General features: G+C 36.4%; 1 protein-coding gene across 3 annotated transcripts in view; it reads left to right on the plus strand.

The window, feature by feature from the left end:
- Nucleotides 1–16,298, plus strand: part of CFAP20DC (CFAP20 domain containing) — a 72,315-nt gene extending 56,017 nt beyond the window's left edge. For 2 of the 3 annotated variants that reach the window (XM_048315378.1, XM_048315381.1), the window contains 2 exons: nucleotides 10,730–10,821; nucleotides 16,057–16,298. In XM_048315378.1, the coding sequence (XP_048171335.1) occupies nucleotides 10,730–10,821; nucleotides 16,057–16,169 (205 nt within the window). In that variant the 3' untranslated portion in view covers nucleotides 16,170–16,298. Of the gene's footprint in view, nucleotides 1–10,729; nucleotides 10,822–12,275; nucleotides 12,586–16,056 lie in introns of those variants that run through there. The other variant, XM_048315379.1, reaches the window with a different exon arrangement.
- The last annotated feature ends 3,780 nt before the right edge of the window (nucleotides 16,299–20,078 follow it).

The raw sequence follows: 20,078 nt of genomic DNA on the forward strand, positions 1-20,078 counted from the left end.
TATTTCTGATAAAAGCTGGTTTTTCTACCTTAGAGAAAGTTTTCAATTTATTAGAAAAACCCTGTCTTTATAAACATTGCCTCACTAGATCCTGTCTTGGCATCCTACTCCGCTCTTCCCAAAATACCAAATAAAATTCGTTCCTCTTGTTCAAACAGTTGTTCCCCAGAAACTGCACTAAAGTACGGCACAAATATTTCAACATTTAATTGAGTATCCTTTCACAAGAAGAATATTTTATTTAAATAATTTCATGCCAGATGTGCATGGCCAAATTTTCAATTAGGTTTTACCCAGATGTTTCTTTTTCAGTTTCTTTTATCTAAAATCAGCTGATAAGGCCCGCAGCCTCTGACAAATGATTAAGAGCCACTGACCTCCCTTCAAGTGGGCTTGTTACAAGCTGACGAAAGCAGGTTGGCTTGTCATTGTAACCTACATTTTTTATGTGAGACTGATTGGGACGTCATCATTATTCTTTCCTCTACAACAAAAAACCCAAAAAAACTGAACAACACAGTCGACCCAAAGAAAAGTAAGTAACATTTTCATCCCTTTTATGGTAAATGTTATAGATTTGAGATTTGTCACCACATAATGTTTCATTGATATGGAGAGTGATGTGTCTGAGGAGGACAATAACTTTTCAAAATAAAGTTGTTGGTTTTACCTTAAGGAAAAAACCAGAACCCAAATCCTCAGTTGCTACTTTATTTTTGTAATGACATGCATGCACAGTACTTCAGGTAATGAATCATGAAATGCATAACCATGTACCTTTAACTGAAAGTATTTTTAAATTATATTCAAACTTGATGACTGGTAAAATTTAGGTATGTTAGTTATAAATATAAATTATATGTAAATGTAATGAACACCTCTTTCTGTGCATTCTGACCACTGCTAGTTTCAGGGAATAAATTATTTCTTTCTCTTTCTTTGAAATTTTCTTCTAGAGAAGTCTTTTTTTAGAACCTTTTGTTACCATATATATTGCCATTATCATGGCACCTGAAATTTGCATAATTTGCATAATATCAGTGATTCCAGCATAAAACTTTACTGTAAACTGTAAACTTTCAAATATTAAAAGTATCTTTGAGACTACCATTCAATTACTCTCATCCATCCCAGATGAAAACTAAACATTGCAATAGCTGATGCATGTGTTATTAAACCATTGAGAGATTCTGTAAAATTAAACAAATGGTGCAGCAAATGAGGGATTGTAGCTATGACATATGTTTGCACTACAGCAGAACCTCTCCCTCATGTAGAGTGTGAAATTCAGGCACAAGAGGCCTTTGTATTTCCATGCAAAGGTTTGACTAGCAGAATAACTTAGTTAAGAAGCACATTTAAAGACTGAGTTTTTCAAACAAAGAAGCATATTTATTCTTATGATTCATTACAAGATCAAGGTCATACAATCCCATTACTTCTGCAAAACAGACAATATTACATTATGAAGTAGTATAAAATTACACAACAGTTGTCAAAGTAATTGAACGAGAACGATGTATCACAAAATGTACTTTGGTTTTTATTTTACTTGTTCAGTTACTTACCCGCAAAATAGAGTAATTTGCAGTAGATCTCCCAGTCGTTAATCTGAATTAGCGAAGTTCTGCTGCATTTGTCAGGCAATAATGTGCATGAAAAAGAACATGACAAAAGAAGCAAATGGCAAAGGAACCATCTAATTGAACAGGTTACATTTTTTAATCATGATGGTAAAAAGCCTAGCTGCAGAAAGGTTATGGAGAACCAAGTGGCTAACATGGTAAAGCTTGTTAAAATAATCCAAAAATGGCTTTCCCTTGCATGGGAATCTAAGAACAAGGAAAAATGTGGCAACATATGCACTAAGGATTTAAATATAAAACATGGCAAATACTTTCCAACATGCTGTTACATCCATGTCAATGTAAGGTAGTCTATCTCTTTTTTCTGTATCTCTCTCTTTTTTTTTTTTTTTTTAGCTTCAGGACTTACTGAGAATAATTTTATTGTCAGTCACACACTTTTTATGGATATTCCTGGGCCATTCAAACAAAGGCCTTGCTTATATGTTAAGATGGACAATAGGCAGTAAAAGACTTTACCTCTCAGATATGTCAGATTGAAAGAATGAGATCCCTGTTTCCAGACTGTTGCAATCTCTCTTTCCATACTCAGCTGAACTGTTGCTATGGCCCTTTGCCAGTGTGGCTTTTTCCAGGGTATCTCCAGTGTTTATGGATGATGGGTTGCTTTGGTCCAGCCACAAGTCAGCACCTAAAGTCTTAGTCCATCTTCTGAAAACTCTGAGAGCCTTAGGAACTGCACAGAACAGTCAGATGCTGTTGGTGGCTAGTTATGGAAAAAGGAATTACTTTAATTGCAAGACTTCTTAGTCACTAGATTCAGGTGCTTCCTGAACTGGTAGAACAGTAAAATAGAATTTTTTTTTTTAATTTTATTTAATTGTTAAAAATATGTAAAAAAGTAAGTACATCCTACCTAAAAGACACTTCACAAAATGTGAAAATCCATTTGATTCACTTATCAATGAGTATCTAATGTATTTACTAGAATTTACTTGCTTAGAGTAGATTAACACAAAGGAATTTTGACGCACCTTTGCAAATTCATTACTTCCAGTTTATACAGCTGATCTTCTGATAAATGAATCACAACTAGCAAGGAAGAAAGAGCTAGTACTTTACTCATATCGGATGTTAAAACTGGTTTTCTCTACTAGTGCCATTTATATTGCTAGTGAATATCAAGACTATAATCTAGACAGCAAATTAACATGGTGATGATCTAAAGGTTCAGTCTTCAAGTAAAATTATATGTTCCTCCCATTTAACAAAGCTATGATAGAAATTTCATTTATTTAACTACAAAACGTCGACCAAATAGCAAAATATTTTAATTACTAAGTTGTTAAACCTCCAAATTCAGGTCATTCATATTTTTAGATGTAGATGACTGTGTATGGTTTTAATAACCTGCACAAAGTTATCATTTCCACTTTGATAATGAAACAGAAACTGGAAAGCATTGACAGGTCAGATTTTCAGCAAATACCAGTCTGCGTGATTATAGTGTACATAACTATAGTAGCACCTAGCATTATCTAAATATCTTGTTTAGCAAGTAGAATTCACATCTCCTTTGTTATCCTTGAATCCAATCTAGCATGCCTAAGATAGTTCATTTAGAGATTTAAGGCTTTAAGAGCAGATTCAAGTGTTCCCTGCACAGTTGTACTTGTACTTTTTATGATCTCATGTTACTAACTCATGGACAATTAAATTTTTTAGGTTTTAAGGAGGTCCCTGCCTCCATTAGAAGTGCAGTGTTTGGCAAAATGGACTTGCTGAAGTGGTTTGGAGGAAGGGAAAAGGCATTTTCTAAATATGCTTGTGATTTTCTCAATCTTAGTGCTAGGAAAAAAAGGAAGTTCCAGTAAGGCATACAGTAAATGAAGATATTATGTATTAGGGATGAAATGAATCTGTCACTTCGATGGATTGTGAGGCAAAGAACAGATTAACAGATTACTCATAGTCAGAATGCAGCTCACTGTGAAAAATGTGCAGGAAATGATAAGTGTTGGTTTGTGCTGATTTAATGATATCTTGAAACTACAGTAGCACTCCAGGAAAATAACACAATGTAGCTCATGGCTTGCTTTTTTTAAAATCATCAATGTATTGCCAGATTGTCCTTAAATACTTTTCAAAATAGAACTTCCAGTTCATGCAAAGTCATAGGAAAATATATATTTATGTTATTTTTCAAGATTTTTGTTAAAATATGCATTCAAAAATCCTTGATTTTTATGTATAAGTATATTCTGTATTCTTTTGGTTGTATATCTTCTGCTTCTGTGAACTCACTCAGTTTTTCATTTTAAAAAAGCTGGTTTCCCCACCTGGAACTGAGTAGCAGTGAACAGTTATTGATGTATAAATTAATACTGAATTTGTCTCAGTTTATGGAATTTTTATGTAAAAACTTACAAATGTTCAAGAATTTGAATTGTTCAAAGCATTTTAGATACAATAATAGACAACATAAAGCTCAGATGATTTCATAATCATTACAGTCATATGTGGTGGCAGTACCTGAAATTAGCTTCAACATATTTTCAAATAATGTTTGTGTTTTGCACATGTCAAACAAATCTCTTTATTAATAGCCTACAAAAGTCCTTGCTTCACGACTGAAGCTATTATTGAAGAGTTTATTTCTATGGAGGTACTTCCATTAAAAAATAAACCCAAACCTCAGACCTCCCATTATGAATACAGGATTAACATATGACTAAGCAGAAACAAAATAGGTGTGTGTAGGTAATTTGGCATAAGTTAATGAAGTTGCACGTGCCTGAGGCTGACCAGATATGGAAATAATGGAAAATTCACATCTTTTAATCTAGAGGAGCCTAACCAGCAATGCATGGTCCAAAAAGAGATGCATCAGGGAATAGATGAGGGGTCTTACAAAGCCAGGTGACTTTTTATTAATTTATCTAAGAATTGAAATAGTCTCTACTAAATTTTCTTAAGTAGATATAATTAAAACTAAAAACAGAAGTGTCTTGGGGTGACTTTATGATGTGCATCCCCTATCTCTGCTCTATGCCCAGAAATTAACTTTGTGCCTTTCTGTGCCTTTAAACTGAGCCTGAGAGGGGGGAGAGGGAAAAATAACCGAGCAAACTTTTCAAACAGTTGTTTCAAGGACACAGAGATACACAGATTCCTCTGCTTCCAACAGCAGCAAGAGGGGAGGAAGTGCCATGCTTGCTTTCCAGCCAGGTTTTCCAGCTCCTTTTTATCTGTAGGGAGATGAAGAGTTGAACTTTGTTTTCCTGGGACTTTGGTTTTTTCTCTTCTTTTTCTGGTCTCCACCGAGGCCCTGGAGGGGGGCCCACCACAACCCAGCTCCAAGGAGGGGGAGAGACTATGGAAGGACTCTGAAATTTTCCCAGGTTTTCTCTCCACAGCAAGAGGTTTTATTATTGAGCATTAGTATTCTTTTCCTGTGTGTTTGTTAAATAAATAGTTTTTATCTCTTTCACTTTCCTCCAAGGAAAATTTCTTTTTCCCCAAACCTGGTGGGGGAGGGATGGTTGTAACCTGCCTTCTATCAGAGGATATTTTCCTCCAAATTTGTCCAAACGGGCGCAAGAAGGAAAATAAGTCTCTATCTTAGCAGAACTGAACCATACTTTAGATGTGAGCTGGCACTCTGCATTCAGTGCATCATGGTATGATATCACTTATGCACTTTGAGCATTTGCAGCAGGATTTGCTCCATGTGGTATTAAATATTGCTAATACAGCAGAAGTATGCACTGAGATTTAAGTTGATAGCAAGATGTCAGGAATTGGTCCTTTTTTTGTTAAAATATTTTTACACTTGATTCACACATTGACATTTTCTGGCCCTCCACAGTTAGTCAAATAATCCAGTGTAAAAACACAGTTCAGCAAATGTGCTCCTCTTCTTTCACTCAGGCACAAGTCCATTCTCCTCTCAAGTTCATAAAAATTCACTAAGTAGTTGCAGTTAAATACGATCTTTTGTGTTTCTAGTGACTGTACCCTTCAGGTGCTGAATAGACTGTCAAACTGATGTGTTGGTAATGATACAAAACTGATGCTGGTTTTTCATTCCCTGATTTGATATAAAGTGCCTTGCACTTTTGCAGTATACTACAAGGCTGAACAAATACTCCTTTTAATTTTGGTATAGATTGTTGGACAAAACCATACTAAAACTTTCAAGCATTTCAATTTTGTTAATAAAGTGGATGAAATGATCCCATTGATTTAAATAATACAACTTAAATTTGATCCAAAAGAAATGCAATAAAGTATGCTATCTCAAGTCAGTGCAATATTAAAATCTTTATACTAAGTGATTTGACATTTTCTCAGTCTCCCAGTCTGCAAAAGTATCTGTGAAAAAAATCAAAGTATCAAAGGTGTTCATTTAGATTTCAGTGAAAAACTTCTGATACTAAGGATTTCTGTTGATGGTAATAATTTTAAGACATTGTCATTGATAAGAGCTACTTAATAAAGCATCACTAATTCTCTCAACAGACTTTGCTGATGGAGGCCTTTTTTCTGCAAAATTTAAGATACTGTCATAAAACTGAAATTATGTTCATAAGGTCAAAAGATTCTCTTGCTTTCCATCACAGTTCAGCTGCCATGTGATATTTCACTATATGACCTCTATTATCTGAAAGTATTTTCAAAGAATTTTTAAGTAATATTTTTTAAGAAAAATGTAACAAGATTATATAACATTTGCATTATATTTTGGTATGGAGAATAGCTTTCAGAATAAGGAAGAATTTCAGTGCAAGCACTAAACGTACATGATGCTGTTGAGTGTGTGTGGTAGCTGTTCTGAGCTTTCCTACAAAGCAGCTCACAATGTCAAAAGACAGTATTTGGCATTCCACACTGTTATCAGTAAGCTCTAGATAGTTCATTGCACATTGATTGTATTGATTACAGCTGGAGGCATTGATAGCATAAATAGAGCGTTTTTAATTAGTCAGAATGTGTGATTAAATTTTCTGTTTTAATGAGATAAACTAGCTTCTTTAATAAGTTCTCAAAAAATATATACTCTTTATTGACTCAGAATAAAACCACAATAAACAGGAACACAGGCCACTGTGTTTCTCAGAATATTGCCAGTTGCCTCCATGCTAGTCCTTGACCTTTTGTCAAGGTCTAACACATTTTTCAGGGTGCTTTTTTAAAATTCACTGAAACCCTCTGTCACACATACACATACAAACATGCTTTAGTTGCTTCTTAAAAGCAACTGCAGATTTTACTGTGGAAAGTTTGTTGTGACTGCTCAGCTGCAGCATCTGTCAGAATTCCTGCTGTAAACCCACTCCTCAGAAGTTTATCCATCAGCTGCCAGCGCTTACTCCCTACTGTAATTTGACCAGGAAGATTTCAGCATGCATGAGATTTTTTTTAAATTTCTCTTCAAGATTTTAGGAGGCTAATTTAGACTTTGCTAACTAACTTACCGAAGTAGTAAACCAGTTTTTAATATATGTTGGGTAAAATGTTTTGTTCTTGAAAGTAATACTAAGTCAACAATGAATCCCTAATACTGTTAATTTTTGATTACTTGTCTTGGTGGGAGGTGGTTGAATAGCAAAACTATTTGTTTTTCTTGGACACTGAGAGAAAAAAACATGAGCTGAATCAAGACTGTCTTAATAGGAAACATTAAACTTTCCAATACATCTCTGTTGCTTCTGTCATTGATAAAAACTTCTTTGCCTCCTTCTAGAACCATCAAATCATTAGATCTTACACTTGTACCTCCTCGAAAAAGTAATCATTCATCTACTGAATCAGATACATCAAAATAAATGAATATGAAACTGAACAACACTTTTAAATAATATTTGACTCCAATAAATGAAGGACAAAATCAAAGATAAAATTACCCAGATACTCAAAAAGCACCCCATCTCTGATTTCTCAGACTAAATATTTCATGCAGATCTTCCAGATATGAGACTTCAAACTAAAATTCACCAATTTCCTGAGTAATAAGAACTATTACTATAGCACAAGTACTGGTTTAACAACATACTATTACTTCATTCCCTCACTGTTTTCCAAATGAATTGCCTCTTTCTTTTTCATTGGAGGTAATTACCTTAATATCTTTCTTTCCTTCTTGCTAACATCCTTTCTGCTTTACAGGTACCAACTACTTTCTTTAGGAATTCCCGGATACATGTTTTATATGAAAAACAGGAATCTTTAAATGCTTGTGGTTTGTACCAGACCTGTATAACTGCATATGTACTCTAAAGCTTTTATATTTTGTAACTGTGTTTGTTGGTCTGACTAAGTTAACTCTCTTTAGAAGTGAGCACTGTCTTTCTCTCTCCTTGCACTTTTGCTCCCGCAGTTGTCCAGCAGAAATATTCTAGTTCTTCTCAGGTTCTCAAACACGGCTGCCTTTTGCAAAAGCTGTAGTGAATGTGGAAGGAAAGGTAGCTTGGCAAGCAGAGGTGTAGATTGGCACTCACAGTAGTTCCTTACCTTCCCTAAAATTGATGCCGTTTCTCTGAGAGATCACCTTTGCTTTTGCTGACTTTGTGTTTCAGTGCAATTGTAAAGAATCAGGTTTGTGCTGCTGCTTTGTGCTGTCAGCCCACATCCTGTGAGGATGGTCAGATTCTAGTGTTTATGTGGCTGATTTTGAGGCAGATCAAACCACACATGCAAGGGACAGGAATAGAAAATATATTCTACCATGCTACTAGGTATCAGCCTGCATTTAACTGTTATTCCTAAAAACTTCTGAAGCTTTGGTGTAAACAAAGAGCCTTTGGCTGCATTCAGGGAATGCAGATATGGTGAGCAATGACAGACAGCTAATAATGAGAAGTCTAGGTAAGCATATGGCTGTGTACATTGGTGGTACCAGCTCCCACTGGCCCTAGCTAACAGCAGAAGAGAAGGATTGGCTGTGAAGTTGGCCATATATGTGAAAATAATATGACAGTGTAAGAAAATTTTAAAGTATGTTTTTTGCATTTTGACATGATGGAAAATCCAATATCTCTTCCTTTAAATCTGATATACTGCTTGCTGGATTTCTACACCAACAGTTCTGTTTCCTGAGGCAGAAAATTAGTTTTTTCCATTTTGACTGCAAACAGATAGGTGATTGTCCCCAGATTCAACCCAGATTATGCACACAGGCCAACAGGAGATGATGTAGAATCAATAACAAGTCCAGAAGTAGCAGAAAAACTAACAGAAAAAAAAAGCAGCTGGCATATTTTAGCAATTGTACCAGGTGACTGAGCCTTGCCAGATTTCTCTGACAGAAGCAACTTGTACATGAGATCATGAAGGTCTTTCAGAAAATAGAAGTGTATTACCTGTTTCCTTGGTGTTGGACAATCAAGTTGAGACAATTACAGTCTGGAATGTAAAGAAATCTGCCAAGCTTTGGAAAAAGTTATCCCTTTTAGACAAAGCCATGGATGTTGAAGTTACCTCTACAGCTCTGGCTAATCTCCTTGGCCTGTAGCACAAGTTCACATGCATAATGCTTTTGTGCCAGCTGTTGGAACAGCCAGACATAAATTGAATCAATCCCAAACCAAGTTTAATTTACTTTTTAGAGCTGTACTGCTCCCATCAGCATGAAGCAAACATATGGGAATTTATCCTCTTCCATACCTCTTGCCTTGCAGTGAAATAGGTTGGTCAAAAACGATGAATCTGGTTCTATCAAAATGAGGTGATACACATAGTTTTGACATTGAGGTCCCTCAAATTCTGTGTTCAAGTGCTGACTTTCAGTTTTTCAGTCTAGTTAATGATGATATGGAAGCTTTAATGTGTTACAGCTCTTTACTGCCGGAGAGGAGAGATGGGAACGTAAGGAAACAGCAGCTATGCACAGTGTGCGGGGATTAATTTCAGATGTGGAAAAAATTACAAAACATGGCCACCTGAACAAAGAATGTCTTTGTGACTTGGATGTGTCCTTCCAGGGCTATCTTTCTCTGACTGATAGCATAATCTGAATGACTTGGTCACTGCACTGCAGTTTACAATAAAAAACCATGACAACAATAACAATAAAAACAGCTGTTCTGTTTTCCTTTCTCTGAGATGTAACAATCAAAAACAGTGTTTCATAAAGTGGGATATGTGAAAGGAACATTGAACTTTGCATGAATGTATGATAGCATGAAAATAATTTTTAGAAGTTATCACACTAGTGTCCAGGAGAGACATAATTTGTCCGTGAACAGGACAAGAAAGTACTCTCTCCTCGATGAAGATCCCATCAAAATCTTTTTCTTTACAGAAGTGAAATAGATATATGACACCTGTGATAAGAGTCCTCTATATTGTCTTGCCAGTGGGTAGAATCATGTTATGTTCAGTAATGAATTTTTATTTATTACATACAACATTTTATAACAATAGGAAATGGATATAAAGAATTATTTATAAGGTATTTGCCTAAGAATGTTTTTTCCCCCATATCAACGACAACATTCAGACTCAATCCAGTGTTTCCTCTTCAGAAAACTTAGTGGCATCCATTTCCTGTCTTAAGTTCAGCTCTAACTCACCACCCATCCAGACAGGGAATGTTACACCACGTTCTGTGTCACCCTATTGCAAGGGCACCAAGCGCTGCCAAGTCAGTGGTAACCAAACCAAACACATCTTGTAATTGTCTTTGAGCCTCTTTCCTTAGAGAGGGTAAGGATTTTTAATCAAATTGACTCCCACAGGTTGTTCATTCCAAGCTTTTATTCCTCAGAAAAAGACTCTGATCAGTCCTGTAGGCTTCCAAAGGATAACTCTGTGTTACAGATCACACCTCCTGTACACCCTGTGCTGAGAGACCCACACCAGCTGAAATCTGAAAAGCAAACCTGACCTAAACCACAGATTTTAATGTGAACAGAACAGGTGAAAAGGCTAAGGAAGTAAGAAAGCCTTAATGTTTAATAATTGTATTAACTGTAAAATCTATTTTTATAATAATGAAATCTAGCTTGATTTTGTTTCAAAACACTTGACAACCTGCAATTTCTTTTTGGTTTTTGGTTTTTTTTTTAATAATCAAAATAATTAGAAAAAATAGCAACACAAACTGTGCTTTTATTAATGATATTCTGATTTTTATTTTACAGGAACTGGTTAAATGTGTTCAGTCCCCTCATCATTCCTGGAAGCCAACAACTAGAAGAGCACACTAAATCTTCAACAAAACAGAATACTCAAGGTAGGAATTTATGAAGACAGTGAAAAGAACCTAAGTAGAAAGACATTTCTAAAAGTTCTTTCTGTAGTGCTGGTACTGCCTTCTCATAGTTTTCTATCTTACTACTTTTTGGTTTCAAATTCCCTTGTTTATTAATCTCAGCTCAAGGTAGCAGAGTCTTCCATGCAGTATTATTTGCCTCTGCTAGAAGAATAACATGTTGTTGCTCTTTCCTGATGTTCTGACTCTATACAGATTAACTCATAAAAAATGCATCTTATTTGTTAAAAATAAGGAATTTATGCTAATGGGGATGGCAAACCTACATAAGAAAGAACACAAAGACTAAACATTCTTATTCAGAGGCACGATTATACTTGCATAAGAGATACTTCTCTTATGAAGAAAAATTGCAGATTTACCTTTAAATGAAATCTTAGTGTGATTTCCTGAGGACTATTGTCACCAGAGTTACAGGTTTTTGCTTATTAATGGTGTTTGCTTAGAGGATGGTAAAGAACTTCACTGAAACTGGAAAGTCAATGACACAATAAAGAAAATACCTTGTTTTCCTCAAATGCCCTTTTTTCTTTTCAGTTATCTTAGGAAACAGGGTAGAATCATCATCATAGAGTATCATAAAATGGTTTGGGCTGAAAGGGACCTTGGAGTCCAGTTCCAACCCCCCACTGCCATGGAAAGAGACACCTTCCCCTCAACCGGGCTGCTCAAGGCCACATCCAGCCTGGCCTTGGACACTTCCAGGGTAGACATTTACATTTTTCTTCAGGTCTCAGGAATTCATTGGGAGCTCTCATAAATCGGACCCTTGTATTTTGGCTGTCCAAGGGGTACAGACATCTCAGTGATTTACTGTCTAAAATAAATTATGCCCCTCAAAATGGGAACATTTTCATAGACGTAGATTTGTAATTGTTTGTGACAGCAAAATACAATTTTTCTGTCAGGAAGGGACCTTGCTTTGAAGAATCAAGTAATATGTAGTGTTAAGGGTCCTGAATAAGCCAAACAGAATTGAACAGTCATCCTTGAGCTATAGGTACATTGGACAAAAATTCATGAAAGGTCCCAGAGAACTTTTCTCGTTAGTATTATGAAATCCAAAGCTTGTTGCATTAAACCCATAATTTTTGTAAATTTTTTAAACTGTATTATTACCTTTAAAAAGCTTTTGAAAAGAATTATATTTGGGAATTTGTATTTCTCCTGTTATCCACACTAGAATTTCCAAACGGTTTTGTGTATTGTTCCTAAACTCATTTTCCTTTAAGCTGAAATATTTTACATCATGTGCCTTTGATTACACATTTGGAGAACAGAAATTGCCTATATACCATAGCTTTTTATTTTGGCTTTTTATTTTAGTACCTTCATTCAGTCAAATTTATATCATCATTTATATGTAGGATGTTTGTGATTTTGATAACTTCATACAGAAATTTTTCTATCTCCAGATACACAAAAAAACGTGCTGTATTGAAGTGATCATTTCTCCAAGAGAGAACGACAAAACCAGTCCATGACCTTCCCTCCCCAAACAGGACAGTTTGGATTTTTTCTGAACTACTGGACACTCTTCTCTATGAAAGTAGCAGAGAAGCTGCAGTGCTGTGTGATAAAGGCCTGCCAGATTAGATCATCCCCATCAAACATTAGAATCTGGGTATTTTCCTTGGTTTAAAAGAAATCCTGATGGATGATAACTAGATGGTTTGGAGTATCATTTTTGAAAGAGGTGCTAAATAAATTGTGTCCTGTGATATATCTCAAGGACTTTGGGAAAAACTTTTTTTTCCTTAATCACTTCACTTGAGGTCAGTTATTTGTGCGGCAAAAGAGCTGGTTCATTACTGACAATTACATACCAGATCTGAACAACAAACTGAATGCTCAAATCCATTCCAGAAAATTCTGCTGCCCTGCTTACCCTCACCTTTTTTTGATTTTTTAGTATCACATTGGAAAATTACTTCATTCTCATGTTGGGAAGTGTCCCAAGATTATTTTCTCTGTCTGTGCAGTTTTCCAGTGTTCCAAGTATCACAGGATAACAAAAGCTCTGAAAATCTGCAATGAGTCATAATGTATTCAAGATAGGAATTTTATCTAAAAGTATCCTTAAAGAAAAACAGTATAGCATTAGTAAATTAATAAAAGATTTGTCAATTCTTATATTTTAAAAAAATCTTCAAGTTGAGACTTAACTTTGGGGAAAAAGGTGATTCCTTTCTAAGAAAACATTTCACTCTGTAGTTCCTTTCTCAATATTTGCACCATCCATTATTTAAATGGTGAGATGCAATGAGAAGTAGTCTTCTATTCAACAGGTTTCCCAATAAAATGAGGAAAATTTAGACTCATAAATATGATACATTTCCATAGATTTTTTTCATTATTGGGCATTGATATTTCTGAGGTATAGACAGTTTCATTTATCTTGACATAACAAGAAAGTCTCCACAGTAAGTGACAGTGACAGAGCCATAGATTCTCTGGAACTTTATGGTATCTTGGTCTTAAGACCACGGGATAAGGTTATAAAAACTCTAGGACCCACACAGTCTTCTTTTTTGGGCTACAGCTGCTGACAGTATTCATATAGTAATCCTGCAGTACATAATTACAGTATAGATTTGAGCATTGTAGTTTAGTGTTCAAGGATCATCTTGGAGAAAATATCAGCAGTGTTCTTTCCAGCACACCATCTGCTGACAGCTGATGCAGTGCACTTGACTTCCATCAGGGTCAGAATATGATCCATGTATCTTAAAGTGAGATTTCCTACAAGATGTTTTCTAATATTAAAACCTAGAATATGGTAAAAATGTATTTCTGGGAAAAGGGAAATGATTTAGTTTAGTTCTCCAGACTGTGGTGACTATGCAAACACTGTTAACATAATCCAAATAACAACACATTTATTTGTACATTCATTTCCGAGCTCAGAAAAAGCTGCCACATGCCTGCCCTGTTCTTTGTTATATGGATTTAGACATCTTGAGCAAGTCATTTTCCAGAGAAACAATAGCTCCCCTGATTTCAGTGGGATAGCATTTCATTTAGCATAACAGGTATTTACAGACACTAGCTACTTTCAGTCTTCTTTCAGCTCAACAAAAAAATACTCATCCCTCTATAATGTACATTACAGACCTCAGTTTTCATTTAAAATCAAGTTATTTTCTCACCTAAAATACCATTTAATTTTTTAGTGATTGAAGAACAAAAGCTTTGGTTTTGCTTTCACCCTGAGATGCAAATTAAACTGCCAAGAGGTTTTTTCATGCAATTCTGAGCAGCTTCAACCCCTAAAGTGTGGGCAGTGGCAATATGAACAGCTATGGAAATTTTCTTTGAAAGTGACCTGTTTATCAGTTAATTTGGCCACAAGCACTTCTTTCCTGCATATGGTCAAGTTGCCCACTTGAAATAAGAAAGACACCCTCTAACACAACCATTATGTACTATTGGAGTCTTTTAGAAGAATATCACTTAATTTAAGCAGTACTTCTATTTAGGAAGAAGAACAGCAGTGAGGTTTTCACATGTCTGCTCAGAACTGAACTCCATGCTGCCATTGGAAATTTGTTGCAACACCTAGAAATGCCTTATAATGCATTTGGGGGTCTTGTGAGCTGCTAAAAGAAAGAAGCCTGACTTTAAAAACAAGATAGGTCTAGAAAACTAAGTTCTTCTTTTGGTCACATGACAATACCTGCAGGGAATTATTGATATAAAGGTATAAATCCAGCTAGTCCTGGATGCAATATAATTCTGATTTGGTAGGAATTCAAGCCACACAGGGAAAGAGGTATATCTCTGATGGGTCTGAAGAATTCCTAACTCAAACCAGGGAGTATATTGAGTGGCCAGTTCCAAGGTAAAGCAGGAGGGACATTTAAGCTCAGGGGAGAAAAGAGAATAATTTTGAAGCAAAGCATAGGCACTGAAAAGCAAAATAATAAAAGGAAGAATGCAGTGGAAATAACAGCATGGTTTCAGATGAAATTGTAAGGCTGTGTGAGGGAGTGAGGCATGAACACTGTTTGCTTGTGTACTGTGATCTGAAATGGAGAAAAAGACATTCAGTTCTTTACCTTCTTTCTGCACTACATAACTTTTTCCAAGAGCTGTCCAAACAAAATATCCCAGTTAACCTCATTTAGCTTCCTAGGCCAGATGAAGCTCCCACAGCAGGGAGGGAAACAATTTGGCTTTACCTTCTTGTCTTTGGTTACAGTGAAAGACAGTTTCTTTCTGATGGTATTTGTTACATGCTACAAAAATGAAATCTCTTCTAAAAGGGTAAAGTGCACACTTCTGTATGCATCAAATGCACCAACCTACTTTCTGGTCTCCAGATAATGTAACCTATATACGGCTGTGTGATCCTGGCTGTAAATAGACTCTGAATGTTTGAAATCATTGCCATTTGCATAACAGGCCATTATTTATCATGAGGTGTTAGGGCATACAAAGCACTCGGTATTAGCAGGCTAAGTGTGGGATGAACATTTATGATGAAATTCAAGATACAGATTGCATTCAACTGTGAATTATCTCCTATCAAAAAGCTGTAGATCATATGACTTAGATTTAGCTTATATGAAAGACAGGTTCAGAAGAGAAGCTACAATATATAAAGTATCTGTAAGAAAAGCCAGTAGGGCTTTATCAGTGTATTTTAGACTAAAGGTTAATTTCTGTTACCTGAAAACTTTCTTGTGTTTATAGAATTTTAGATATGCTCGATTTAAAATTTTTATTGTCTGGAAGAATCTTTTTTTCCACTCTGATACTAAAAGACCTTTGTACAGATTCACCTATCCTGGATATTTAGGTGACATAGTGGATACCAGTCATCCAAATTCTTTCAGTCTTACAGGCCCTAAGTCTTTGTTCAAGCTAAAAAATTATTGAGGTTATTGAGGAAAATACCAGTTAAGAATACTTTGATCCACTATTAGTAAAGGTACTTTTGGTGAACTGCTCCATTGAACTTTGAAAATTCCAGTTGTTAAGCAAACTCCAGCTGACCTCTTTTCACCTCAGTTAAGTACATGTCTTCAGAAATATAATAAAAATGTGAATTGCTGTTACTTTGAAGGCAACAATTCAGAAGTCAGAAGATTATACATTTGAAAGAAAAAATCTCACATCTGACAGAAAGATATTTCCATGTTATTGTTTGAGGGAATAAGAGTGATTTATTCTTACTTTTTCCTCTTCACACAGGTGAAGATCACCTCAGTGCTGAAGAAGATGAGGAAGCTTTGACTCTTTTGTATGATCTATGTCTGAACTGTTACTTCGACCCGAATTCTGGGAAATACTACAAATTGGCATAGTCAGAATACCAGAGGATATTATTTTGTATTCATAGTTATCTTCTAACTTCTTGCAAAATCTGACTGAGCCATATAATTTATTATATAACTTAAAACTTAAATTAAACAATAGTTTTGCAACCAAATTAATATATTTGTCAAACAGTGTCTTATTTTTATAGCTTTGTATTAAATTGTAATGCAGTGGAAAATCACATAGCATAAAAGTTGCTTGTGTCTAAGACAGTTATTTGTTAGTCTAATTTATTTCCAATATTCACAGCTTCCATATGAAAACAAATGAAACTGAATCAAGAAGGTTGGTGGTATTTATGTGTAAATTATGGTTTTACTCAAAAAAACAAAACATTACTTGCTTACTGTGTATTTTTAATTGGGGTGAGATGCTGACGGTATCAGCTACCGTCGGCTTTACAGCTGTAACAACACAGGGCTGAAGAGCAGGGAGGGATTGGTCCAACACCCAGAAACTGGAGCCTTGTTTCAGGTAAGGCAAGGAGGTCTGTATGTGATCTATGTGGCAGGCTGTGCTCGAAGGGCAGGTCGAACATGTTTGTGTGAGTTTCTCCATTACACCTTGCAATAAAATAATGCAATTCATTTAACACGTCTGTATTGGGGTTCAGTGCAGTTTTCAGTGAGGGTCCTAAAGTTCCAACTTGGAGTTTTAAATTGCCTGCATCAGTGTATATTTTGCTTTTATGGTATGTAAAATACCTCTACTGACCACAGAGAAAGAATACAGATAAAAAACAGACCATATGTAGCATTTGGAAATGAAATCATTACATAAAATTAGTCAAATACTGTGTATGTATTTTATTTGTTTTATTTATTCATGGATTTATTACTGTGCATGGATACTGTGTACTGTACTTTGCTCTAAAATCCAGTTAACCTGACCCTGAAGTTTCTGGCTGCTACTTGGCTCCGAGCTGCGCCTGACATTCCCAGCCCCAGAGCAAGTGCAGTGCTGCTTGCTCAGAGCATCCCCCAACCAACAGGACACTTGCCTAAAGGGTAAATAAATCATTAAAACATCAGGTGCTGGGTATAGGAGAAAAGGTGTTGCTTAGGAGTTGTCCATGACACAAGAAGTCCAAGGAGTTTTGCTGTAATGGAGGTGAGTCAGTGGAAGAGCTTTGGAGTCCACCAGTTCAGTACATAACACTTTCCTGGAGACAGCAGAAGGGAATGTGAAAGCCACGTGGCAAAAGTGATCTATAGGCATTTCTGGTGATTCTTGTTCTAAGTTTCTACTTGATTATACCCAGTGCTACCCACTGTAATTATTTTCAAGCTGACTACTCAGTGAATTTTTAAGAATAATGTATTTGAATGTCATAAAGCGAGCTTAGTAAGCTCACTGCAAGTGATTTAAAATTATATGCCTGTAAATTATATGTAATTGTGGATCCCAGTTAATGAATATCCTAGAATCAATTGAAAATGCAGTTATTAATAGTGGCTTGGCATAAGATCAAATTGTGTATTTGGCTCTGTGGCAGGTACAAACATATCATCACAAATTGATTGGAGGAAGAGTAGCACTGAAATCCACAGGAAGACAGATACTGCACTGAGATAATTTACTTACCCCACCTTAGCCAGAAAGATTTGTACCTGTTCTTGCTAACACCATCATCAGTTTTAAAGTTCAATGAAATCATAATTTTGACTTTCAAAAATCAGATGCTGGCTTGTACATGCCTGTGCATATCTAGGCATTTCGGCATCATTTAGTGATCAGGACCACACTCCCTCTGTCTGTGGCAAGGGTATTTAAAACATGTTATTAACTTTCTTTCATAGCCACATGTCTCACAGGAGAGGTTGGGTGTTGCAGGGCACCACTGTGAGTCCAGACTGGGTCCCTGATGCTTCTGAGATAGCCACTCTCTTGGGAAAAAGAACCCAACTAAATACTGGCTGCATACTGGTGTCAGAGGGATTGTCTGCCAGCAGCTGTCTGGGTGGTTGTGTTTGTCCTGGCTTCACAGCAGGCAGTCACTAACCTGTCACATACAGAAGTGCACCAGTAGGCATGCAAAGCTTGGGCAAAAGGGAGTCCTTGGAGACTCCATGCTCTTATCCCCACCTTTAATGAGATAAGGAGTCAGGTGAGTAGCAACAGTAGGTTCAGGGTGAGTCTGTTGATCCCAGTTCATAGTCAAGTACAAATAGAATCTGTTTTCAGATTCAGCAGTATTTTATAGGTAAGCAGTTGTAACCTGCTTTTCAAAATCAGCAGTTTGGGATCCTTGCCCTTTGTGTTCTAGTTAGCAGCTTTATGTCTTCAGTATCTGTGGGGATTGATTGCCCTGATGCTGTGAACAACACCTCTGGCTTGAGCAGCACGGGAGGCTCACAAGGGCTCTGAGTTTTGCTCACAATGTTTTTCTTAATCATCATCCTGTGAACCTCAAACTAAAGCACTGCTGACACACAGCAGGTGCTTTGTTGAGCCAATTTGTCAAAGCCAGCAGTTATGGCAAGTGATGAGGAACACAGAGATTTGCTCTTAGCAGTCATGTGCAATGTTTGAGCCCATGAGAATCACACAGCTCTCACTAGAGCATGCTTTCCAACAGGTAAAAAAAAATACATGTGTCTGGGCATAAAGTTTCATGTTAATGAAACTGCAGGGATTTATTTCTACAAACCCGGCATCAGTTATGATTTTTGGGAACAGAAATTTTGAAATGCAGTAAATTTTAGTAAGGCTTCATTAATGTTCCTTGGATCTGCATTAAAAATATAGGAATTGAAGTTAGCTTGGTAGAGCTGCTGGAGTCAGCAGATCACAAGTCAATCAATTGGTCTCTCAGGCCTTTCTATGTTCCTTACACATGTGAGATGTGACTGATATCTCTGCTTTGTTTCTGCTTGCTAAAAAACACAACCAGCTTTCAGATAGTTCAGAAGGAAGAAGAAATCTTTAAAACACATTTTATTGCTTTGAAACACAGCCCAGAGCAGTGTGTTTCTATGTTGCTGGAATGATTCTCCTCATTTCTCATTCTTTTTTCTTAGGTCCATCTACCAGGGTTTTCTCCAAAGTCCAGCCAAACTACCAGGTTTCAGCCTTCAGGTGTCTGTGGAGAGCAGCAGCCCTGAGGTGCAGGTCACTGACAGCCTGGTACCTTGTGCACCCACGTGGGCTCCTCCAAGCCTCTCTAGGACTTCATAATCTTGCAGTGCTGCACCCAAGTGTTGTCTGTACCTCTGAGCCTCATTATGCCAAACAAGAACACACTCTGTCCTAAGGAGCTTACAGTAAGAAATCAATATTGATTTTTCTCCTCTGCTGCCTGGGTTACTAGGTAAGAAAATATGAAAAGTCATGCTTTATTATTCACATAGTCTTCAGCCATAAAGCATTCTGTTCAGAGGCACATCCTCTGAACACTGACTCAAGTAGCAAGGATACACGGGCTGGAAAATCCTTGAAAATAATTTTGCATAATGCATTTCATATTCAATTTATTTTTCCACAGTATTTCTTTTTTTCAAAACAGGGCTTAATTTTTTTAAGCAATGGGCTACATGTAAAATGAAAAAAACAATCCAGTCTGTCTTTCCTATGTGGTACTGCTGATAATCGCTGCTTTTCTCATGGTTACTATAGAAACTTGGCATCCTTATCTGCCGCTTTTTTCAGGACCTTGAAAAAGTCTATTTAAATTGAGTTCCCTGATAAACTGAAAGCTTGGCTTCACAATACCCATGGGAATATGTAACAACAATATTTGTCATTTCTTCTTATTTGGTGTTTAACTTGCTCATTAGCAGCTGTACAGGCATTTCTGACTGTGATGTTTGGGGATCCTGCTGCAGGCGTTGTCACCAGCACAAATGCAGAAGTCCTGGATGAAACCCAGGAACAGCCATGAGCTCCCAAGGGCTCAC

The sequence above is a fragment of the Corvus hawaiiensis genome, chromosome 11 (assembly GCF_020740725.1).
Source record: "Corvus hawaiiensis isolate bCorHaw1 chromosome 11, bCorHaw1.pri.cur, whole genome shotgun sequence".
NCBI lineage: Eukaryota > Metazoa > Chordata > Aves > Passeriformes > Corvidae > Corvus > Corvus hawaiiensis.